Here is a 10,279-nt window from a genome sequence, read left to right on the forward strand (position 1 = left end):
TCTTGACTTTTCTGTACTTTTCTTTTCTTCCCTACCTTCTGAACGCTAGATTTAGAGTTCCGGATCATGGCCGGTGGGAGGTGGAAGAAGAAGTTCAATGTAGTTTCCTCTTCAAGCGAGAGGGATGAGGAAGAGGCTCCTTTGGTTAGGCCAAGGGAGGTTTCTCAGGACCTCGGGACTCCGGGGAGTGTTGATTTTACGCGCAGGTCCGAAGACGAGGCTCGTGTTGAGTCAGGGTGACGAACCGGTGTCACTGGTCGTTTTCCCATCCGTTCCTTTTTTCCTAGTCGCTTCGAGGAGGCGGACCCTGACGAGCGCTTGCTCCTATTTATGATGACGTTTCTGGGATTGTTGGTCTGGCAGGCCGAGCAGTCGAAAACACTTGGCTATTAGAAGCAGGGAGAGGCTCTTTTCATCGGTTGACCGAAGATCTATACGGAATCCAGTACTCTCAGGGGTACTGGTGTGATCTCCCTACTCAGGAAAATGCGAGGGTAACTCGCACTCCTCCTGTCTTCATTGTTGTTTATACCCACCATTTCGACAATGGCCTTCGGTTCCCCATGGATCCTTTCATATCTAGGGTGCTGATGGAGTACAAAATTTTGTTGGCTCAGCTGACGCCGAAGTCGATGCGACACATCATCGGGTACCGCTGGGTGTGCGATTACCTCGGATATCCACCTTTTCTGCGCGTCTTCAAGGAGATTCATGAGATTCAGAGGATCAAGAATGTTGAGAATGGTTGGTGGACCATAGTAAATAGGAACGAGCACACCTATTTGACAGCGTACCCTTATGTCTCAGCAGTTCATTAGTGGAAGGGGCGGTGGCTCTTGGTTCGCGTCCCCGTCAATCCGAAGCATACCAACTACTATCGGGCGCCGAAATGGTTTGTGAAGGTTGTTTAGGAGATGTCTAGGGTTGGCTCTATCAATCCTAAAAACCCGGATCATACTGCCTCCTGAAGTGGTTCCGAGCTAGGACCGTCGGCTGGAAGCATAATGAGCCTGAGTTCTGGTTGCCGAACATGAATTACATCACTCGGGAGGTTATCCTCGTTGTTTCCGGTCTCAGTAAGATTTTTTTATAGGGGTGAGATTTCTTATTCTGAGATCGTGCTTCAGCTGAGGTATTTGCCTCCTTTTCTTAATGTTTTGAACCTGACTTTTCTTTTCTTTATTCTCTTTGTCCTGAGTCCTGGCAGGCTTCTATTAAACCCAAGGTGTTGGGTTATGCAAGGTGACCAACAAGATTCTCAGTCGCTTTCCGAGGTACGATTTCAACAGAATTACCCTCGTCAGCCGAAGTTGGAATCTCATTGTCTTTCCCAGGACTCGCTCGCTCGGATTAACGACGTTCGTGTTGTTCCTTGGGATTCTGCTAATTCAGCGGAGGCGTTCCCTTTACAGACCGTTCTTCGCAATTTGGTAACTACCTCTAATCTAGTAACTTTTCCTTTCTTTGTAATTTCATATCCGAGCTTCTATATTCTTTTTTCGACAAAGCTCATATTTTTGTTTTGTTTTTATTCTTAGGGTCCTGAGCCAACTGTTGTTGCTCCGATCCTTTTGTCGGCCTCATCTCCCCCCTCTCTTACCGCGACTGAGGTAATTATGCTCCTCTAGGTCTTTTTCGGGACTCCTTCTTTGTCTCTTCGCATGTCTCCTTTAGTTCTGAAATCGTTTTCTCTTCCCCCCTTAGGAGGAACGAAGACTAAGGAAGAGGAGGTCTTCTGAGAGGTCTCTGGTTCGAAAGATGACGTATTTGAAACCGAAGGAGAGGAAGATTAGGGAGAAGGTAAGATTTAGCTTAATGGTTTTGGACCCCCTGAACTTTCTGAGCCTTTTGAATTAATACTCTAAAACTCCTTTAAAACTGGTGGTTGTTGAGGGCGAGGATAAGATGGGTCCTCCCAAGAACCTTCGGGGTCTGATTCCTTTGCCTGGAGCCCCGCTCCGAAGTGTTGTGGAGGTTGCGCCTCAGGAGCCGGTTGATCAGCCTGAGGGGGACGAGATAGTAGTTCGTGTGTCTTTGCAATCCACCGGTCCTGACTCTGCGGTGGTCGTTGAAGATGTGCCTCCTAAGAATCCTCCTTCTCCTCCTTTGGGCGATCTCCCGCCTCCAATCTTTGTTGAGCAGCCTATTCTTGATTTGGAGCAGCCTGTTGCTGAGCCGGAGGCCGAGAAGGATGCGCTTGTTGGAGAGGTTGGTGTCGGAGTTCCTTCTACTGCTGCGTGAACTCAATCTGAAGGACGCGCCTTCAAGAGACCTCGGTTGTCATTGGGGTCGACTTCGACCTCCGCTCTGGAGAGGTTGATGAATTTTGACCCGCTTGATCATGTTCCTCTGAGGAGGATTCCTCGCGGCGTTCGGGAGACGGTGGCTAAGTATGTCTCGGAGGGGAACAGGAAGGTTCTTGTGACTGACTTGGACTCCGTGATGAATCGTAGGGCTGCTCGGGAGCATATGCTTCACGGTGTTCCAGGCTTCAGGGCGCCTGGTCCAACGGAGCCTCACCATGCTATGATGGCTCAGTTTCATCAGAATGAGGTTAGATCTTGGTATTGCTCCTCCTTGCCTTAGTCTTTCTTTTCGCTCTATTTATCTAAATGTTTTTCTTCTTCTATGCCAACGTCTGGTCTTCCATCACCTTTGAGTGCAGCTATTGGGAGGAGAAATGCATCAGGAAGTATAACGAGGTATTTTTTACCGACGTTGCTTTCCTCAGTTTTGAGCTGTGGCATGTTCGGGCGAAGATGGTCGAGTTGGAGATTGCTTCCAAGGAGATGAAAGCGGAGGTTGAGGCTAGCGTTGGCCTTGTTCAGGCTCAGCGCGAGACTGAAGTTGAAGAGGTCCGTGTCCTTCGAGAGGATTTGGAGGCTCTTCGGAAGAAGTCAGAGGGCCAGTCTCTTTGCTATTCTCAGCTTTACGAGATTAAGCAGAAGATCGAGATTGAGGCTGAGAAGGTGCCTCACTTGAAGGCTGAGCTGAAGAAGAAGTCGGAGGAATGCGACAAGCTGCTTAAAGAGAAAGCCGAGCTTTATACTCCTGAACAATGTCAGGATCAGTATTGGGTCGGTATCTGCGGTGCTCGTCGCATATTCGCGAAGAACATGCCTGAATTCGACTAGGCGACAAACGTAAGTGCTTGGTTTACAGCAATAGACACTTGTGTATGTAGCCACTTTTGCGACGAGATTTTTGATCCGTCGTAATTAGGTTGTCAATAAAGATACAATTTCTCGTAGTGTTAACCAAATAAAATAAATGTCAGACAAAGTTACTAACTTCTACTATATACGTACAAAGTAATTCTACTTTTTTTTCAAGTTTTCATTTCACGACCTATGTTAGTTTTGTTAAACACGTAATAAATACAATGACATTCAAATAGAAGACCGCATATATAAAAACCAAATGAAAGCTTCTATCCTTTGCGACCACATCTCACTTGCACGGCCAAGGTCTTCTTTGCTACATTTGGGCAAGGATCCTTGTCGAACCCATTCACTGGTATTGTGCAACTCTCTTTTCCTAAACAATTCTGCTCAAAGAAATAACAAAAATTTAATTATCACAAAAAATGTGATGAATGAGTTATTGGAATTGTATTAGTGTCATGGTTAGGGGTGTTTATCGGTCCAAATTCCTATCGTATTGTATCGAAGACCGGGATTTCGATAATTCAAAATCGGGTAATCCCCGGATCGGACCGCTTTGGACAGGTTGTAGCCTTATTTCTATATTCTGTTACTTTTTATAAAATACGGTATATATATATATATATATATATATATATATATATATATATATATATATATATATATATATATATATATATATATATATATATATATATATATATATATAACTAATTGTTTAAAGTTTTTTCAAAAATATATAATAAACATTACATAATATAGTAATATTTCCAGCATATTAAAGTACGAAATTAACTTTTAAAATACTATAGTTTTTACTATATTTATATTTTTTAAGGAAATTCGTTCCAAATCGGACCAGACAAGAGCGTGGACAAAAAAATAACATTTTTCGACCTGGAGACTGGACGAATTATCTCCACTCTGGTCCGGTTTGAGGTCGGTCCAATCCGGTCCACTTTTTCGATCCAGGGATATTTTTGCACACCCCTATAAAGATGGTTGTGGGCATTTATGAAAGAATTTTGGGCTAGCATGGCACGAATCTTGGGTCAAGCCTAGGCCGCATTTTTCTAGAAATAGCATGACAAGGCATGACCTACCCAGCACGATAAAACACGTTTAATTTAGGAAATTTCTTCTTAGACATGTGGGTCCATGAGCCTGGGCCCCATTTTTATAACTTTTGGCCCAACCTGATAAAGCAGGTTTTGGCGTGGGCCCGACCCGTTCAAGTCCAACCTGAAACCCAACCTGACCCACAACCATCTTTATCCCCTAGAACTCATAGTTGATTTTAATTTTAAGGCATCTAGCTATGAGCAGGAATAAATGTAAACATCAACACTTAATTAACAACTACTTCCCTTTGTCCCTTTTTGTTTGCCCCATTTACCATATAAGCTCTTAGGAACACAATTTTCCTCTCACATCAAATATATTTAGCCCACCGTTTTATCTCTTCTCAATTCCACACAACCAAAACTTAATAAAGGACAACTGGAATATGGGGAAAATAATTATGGACAAAGGGAGTATATTTTAGAGGGGTTTGTTAGAGTGTAGATTGTGTGTTCACCTGTTCAACGATTTTGACAGTATTGGGAGAGTTGCAGTTGCCAAGAAGGAAGTATCCACAAACACCAATTGGGTTGCCAAAACTAGCAAACTCAACGCGGTTGATAACTTTGTCCTTAGGGCACTTAAGGGATGCCTTAAGTTGAGGGTTATCCCCTTCAGCAACAGGCACAATTTGGTTGTTACCAGTATTCCTCTTCCATGACCAAACATCAGCAGGCCAATCTTCGTTTATGATGCTGCAAACACTGTCCCTATTCACTGTTTCTATTTGTACGGTGTTTATGTTCCCTCCCGCCTCGTCGAATATCACCAACAAGTTGTCCTTTGGCTTCACAAACGATCTTGGGATGTGGTACCTGTAACCATATATTATTTTAATATTTAAATATATATATCGTCTTATGATATTGGTCAAAGATATGCATTGAAAACTGTGTTCAGTTGACTTACTCCTTTTGAGAAGGTTTTTCCAAGACGGATAGGTAGGATGACCAGTAACGTCCAATGCTTTGGCCGTTTACCCAAATGATACCTTTGGTCATGTTCTCCATTCTAATAGCTAATGGTTCATCTCCCTCCGGTTCATCAAAGTATGCCTGAAAATAGTTGTTCGTTGTTAGTCATCCTTTAATATCTTGTTTGAAACTATTAATGTAACAATAACCTTACTGAACCAATATCTATCAGTCTATTACAGGTTAGTCAGTCAGGTTATGCAGGTCTATACTTGAGTCATTCCCACACATTTTGTATTCAATAGGGCTCGGTCCTGTAACCTCCAAGTCACAAGATGAATTCCCTACCAACATGTATTACGACCATATTGTCTTATGCCACGTAATATTGTGAGGGTAAAATCATACTATGCAGTGGCAGATCCAGAAATTGTACTAAGTGGGGTCACTATTACAAAATTAATGAAAAAATAATTAAACTAAGTACTTTTTAATATACGATAATGATAAAGGTCGCAACATGCGACCTTTAAGCCGTGTCATAACGATGACATGACATGCTTGTGTCATGATTTAAATTGGAAACTAAAATGTTTAATTTATATAACCTACTAGATTAGGTCCCGTGCACGCACGGTTATTTGAAAATTATTGATTGACCATCTTTTTTAACCGAAATATTTATCCCTTAAATCTATTGCGTAATTAATAAATCTCGAACATACTCATTTTATCATACAATTTTAGCTCTATTACGTATTATATATTTTATATATTTAATATGATGATTTGAACAAATTAAATATTTGATATGCTTAATATGAAAAAAATATTGAGTAAGAATGTTTTTTTATTATTGATATGACTATCTGACTAAATATTACCAAAATTGTCTAATTTTGTCATATTTAATAATCCTATAATTTTTTCTATTTATAAACATTTATACAAAAGGAGAGAAAATAAAAATAGAATAAAGTAAATTTTTTTTTAGGAATGGGTTTTTGGCGGGAAAAAATCGCATCAGGAATTGACATGTGTCATTTCTGGTGTCTCTTTTAGTATATAGTAATAGATTATACATGTTTCAAAAAAATGTAGGAAAATATTAATATTCTAATTTATTTCCTTCTTTATATTGATTGTCTTATTTACATATTTTCATAGTAAAAGTATTGCATTAATAGTAAAAATATTCTGATGACGCGTAACCTACGTGGCACCGATATGTTCCAATTAAACTCTGATACGTTAGAATGCGATGACGAAATATTGTCGCAACTTGCGACCTTTGTCATCACACTTTGATATGAATTAATGAAAAATTAACTAAAATATAATGCAACTTTTTTCGGCCAAGTGACTCCACTAGGTATACATTGGCTCTCCCAATGATAATACGTACCCCGATACAATTTGCTTTTAAAGTTTGTCAATGCATAACTTAAACAATTAATATATTTAATTATTGATAAGTAAAATTTATATTCCGTAAACATTTGATTTTCGCAAAATATATATTAAGATGAATCTAACAAGATCTTGCATGAATATGTTTTTTCTAAAGTATATACAAAGTACATCATAAGAAATAAACAAAGTAAATTGCGTAAATAGTACAAAAAGCAAAGTATTGTAACTATTTTAAACGGATGAAATATTTACCTTATACCAAGTAAGGGGTTCGCCAGCCCCTGATGCAGGGGACCATTTAGCCGTCGTTAATCCTTCCTCTGTGAAGTACTTGAGCTTCTCGCCTTGCAAACCAACCTGCATTTCATTAAGCTTTTTGTAAATAAATTTGTAGAAATTAAAAGAAGTCACTAATTTTTAAAATTTATTTTTATTTTCTTCTTCATGCAGTTTGTTAATGTACCGTGTGTTGCCAGCCATTGTAAGAGATATCAAGGTTTCCGGTACCGAGACCTAAGATCTCCACTGATCTTATCCCTGTAAACCTACGTTCCATATAGCTTCCACTATCCTGCGACCGCCACCACAAAATACATATACAAAAATCTTTAAGGAACAGAAAGAGTACTCGAAAGAAAAAACAAATATAAAAAAATACAACAATGTTATACCTTTGTTATATTCGACTTATTTGTCTGAACTTATGTTATATGAACTTAACTGAACTTATTTTATCTGAAAAAACTTATTTTGTCTGAAATGAGTTTATTTATGTTTGAAAATATCTGGAAAAAAACCTTATATTATCTGAACTTATTTCTAATAATAAGTCGAACATAAACGAGTCTATGTTTGTTGTTAATTACCGGTAATCCAACTGTGCAGCCCAAAATTGAAATATTGTTCAATCCTTCCTTTAATCTTATGGCTACTGAGAATGGGAAGTTGTATTCTCTCTTTACTCCATGCGCGGTTCCTATAAAGAAAAATGATGTGATGATCTTTCGAGGACAAATTAAACAAGAAGATCAATAAGAAACGAATTGGGCATTTCGCACAAGCATACCAACATATTCTCCGTTGACAAAGGCAACTAAAGAGTGGCCAAGACTGAGAACTTGCAAAACTGGTCGAAGCGATTTTTTGAATGGCAAGTCTGAACTGTCTAAATCTACACTGGAAGCCGGAAATTTTGTTAGGATTTAATACCATACAATTAACGGATTTTTCATGAAATGCCCCTGAGGTTTGCGTTAATGCACCAAATACCCCTAATGTTTCCAGAATGCACCAAATACCCCTGAGGTTTAAAACAATAACACAAAATACCCTTAATGAGCATTTTCCGTCCATTCCGTTAAGTCTCCGTTATCGTGAATTTATTTTTTTGTCCTTACTCAACCATTATCTCTACTAATCCTAATATTAACCCTTAATTATATTATTTAAACCCCAAAAAAATTAACTACTTTTTTTTTTTTTTTAAAAACCCAATTCCCTTTTCCTCTTTTCTTTGGATCTTCAACGGCAGCATCACCATGGCTGCCCTTTTCTCTCCTCCTTTCCCTTGGCCTTCACTCTTAATTTCTCTCACATCCATGAAAGTTGTTCTTCATCTTCAAAATTCTAAAGCTTTTATAATCCTCTTCAGATTATTATTGATTGATGTTGTGATTTTGCCCCAATTCTTCTGAAATCAATTGAATTCAAATAATACCCAACTCTCCAAATCCCTCATAAACGATTTAATTGATATTACCCAATCACCAAAACCTGGTCTGTAGATTTGAAGGAGATGGTGGCTCTTGGGCGTTGGGGGTGGTGTCGATTCTTGGGTCACCGAATCCTTGGGGTGGTGTCGACTCTTGGGCAGCCGAACAAGAAGAAGGAGAGGACTTGAAAGTCACAGTTCTTCCCCAAATCACACCGGGAACAGAAATAGCAATGGAGGTGGAGATCGGCGAGAAAGAGATCAAATCCGCCGGCGGAGAAGCTTTGACCGATGGGCGGTGAGGATTGCGTATTCACGGCTGGGAGATCGAGACTTCAAGAAGGAGAGAGAAAATCCAGCCACCCCGACCTCCGCCAGAACAAACACCTAGAGCTTATCGGAGAAGCCAATGTCGGAGAAACCAACGTCGTGGGTTCGATGATGATAGGAGACAGAAAAGATGAGATTTCGAGGGCTGATGAGGTTGATAATTGGGCCTCTATGAAGAAGCAACTTCAATGGTGAATAGTGGAAGAGGGTAGCGGTGGTGGTGATGGTGGGGGTGATTCTCATATAATGGTAATGGTGAAGAAGAGGAGAGAGACTTCCATGGGAAGAGGAAAGAATAAAGAAAAAGAAAGAGAAAGGAAGAGAAGAAAGAAAAGGGAAATAGAAAAAAAAAAAATTAGAGAAGTTAAGTTAACGGAAAAGTTAACTGAATAGACGGAAAACAGTCAATAAGGGTATTTGATGATATTGTTTTAAACCTCGGGGGTATTTGGTGCATTCTGGAAACATCAGGGGTATTTGGTGCATTAACGCAAACCTCAGGGGCATTTCATGAAAAATCCGTACAATTAATTATAAAGGTTTTTACGATAAGGTACTTAATATGACACACTTTTTTAATTTTTTAGGAACTGAAGGAAAAAACAACTACCTTGTGTTTTTTATTTATAAGACGCTACCTTATACAGAATATTCCGTTTATGAGACCTAGCCCCATTGACTTTTCTCCTAGATTTTGATATAAAATGACAAAAATGCATCTCCTTGTATATACTACACCAACTAACACCATTAACATCAAAACCAAATTGTTCTTGCTTAAACCATTAACTTCTTACACAAAATTTTATGCCATAATTGCCGCTCTACCTTCCCTTCTATGCTCGCAACTTTTTTTTTCATTTTATATCAAAATTTAGGAGACAATAGAGGTGAGTCCCACTTACGAAATAACGGACAAATTTTGTATGTGGTAATATTTTAGAAAAAAAAACTTGATACTCTGAAGTATAAGGTAGTTATTTTTGTTTTGTTTTTATTCTTAGGGTCCTGAGCCAACTGTTGTTGCTCCGATCCTTTTGTCGGCCTCATCTCCCCCCTCTCTTACCGCGACTGAGGTAATTATGCTCCTCTAGGTCTTTTTCGGGACTCCTTCTTTGTCTCTTCGCATGTCTCCTTTAGTTCTGAAATCGTTTTCTCTTCCCCCCTTAGGAGGAACGAAGACTAAGGAAGAGGAGGTCTTCTGAGAGGTCTCTGGTTCGAAAGATGACGTATTTGAAACCGAAGGAGAGGAAGATTAGGGAGAAGGTAAGATTTAGCTTAATGGTTTTGGACCCCCTGAACTTTCTGAGCCTTTTGAATTAATACTCTAAAACTCCTTTAAAACTGGTGGTTGTTGAGGGCGAGGATAAGATGGGTCCTCCCAAGAACCTTCGGGGTCTGATTCCTTTGCCTGGAGCCCCGCTCCGAAGTGTTGTGGAGGTTGCGCCTCAGGAGCCGGTTGATCAGCCTGAGGGGGACGAGATAGTAGTTCGTGTGTCTTTGCAATCCACCGGTCCTGACTCTGCGGTGGTCGTTGAAGATGTGCCTCCTAAGAATCCTCCTTCTCCTCCTTTGGGCGATCTCCCGCCTCCAATCTTTGTTGAGCAGCCTATTCTTGATTTGGA

The 10,279-nt window shown here is 39.8% G+C and overlaps 1 protein-coding gene across 1 annotated transcript; it reads right to left on the minus strand.

Annotated features, from left to right (window-relative positions):
• Nucleotides 1–3,241: 3,241 nt before the first annotated feature.
• Nucleotides 3,242–7,836, minus strand: LOC130472332 (beta-galactosidase 13-like). Its single transcript, XM_056842986.1, has 7 exons — nucleotides 7,680–7,836; nucleotides 7,480–7,589; nucleotides 7,077–7,184; nucleotides 6,866–6,970; nucleotides 5,196–5,341; nucleotides 4,744–5,101; nucleotides 3,242–3,547 (listed from the first exon to the last, which is right to left on the minus strand). Exons 3-7 carry the CDS (start codon nucleotides 7,167–7,169, stop codon nucleotides 3,431–3,433), a joined length of 819 nt encoding a protein of 272 aa, XP_056698964.1. The 5' UTR covers nucleotides 7,170–7,184; nucleotides 7,480–7,589; nucleotides 7,680–7,836; the 3' UTR covers nucleotides 3,242–3,430.
• Between the last annotated feature and the right edge of the window lie 2,443 nt (nucleotides 7,837–10,279).

The sequence above is a fragment of the Spinacia oleracea genome, chromosome 4 (assembly GCF_020520425.1).
Source record: "Spinacia oleracea cultivar Varoflay chromosome 4, BTI_SOV_V1, whole genome shotgun sequence".
NCBI classification, from domain to species: Eukaryota; Viridiplantae; Streptophyta; class Magnoliopsida; order Caryophyllales; family Amaranthaceae; genus Spinacia; species Spinacia oleracea.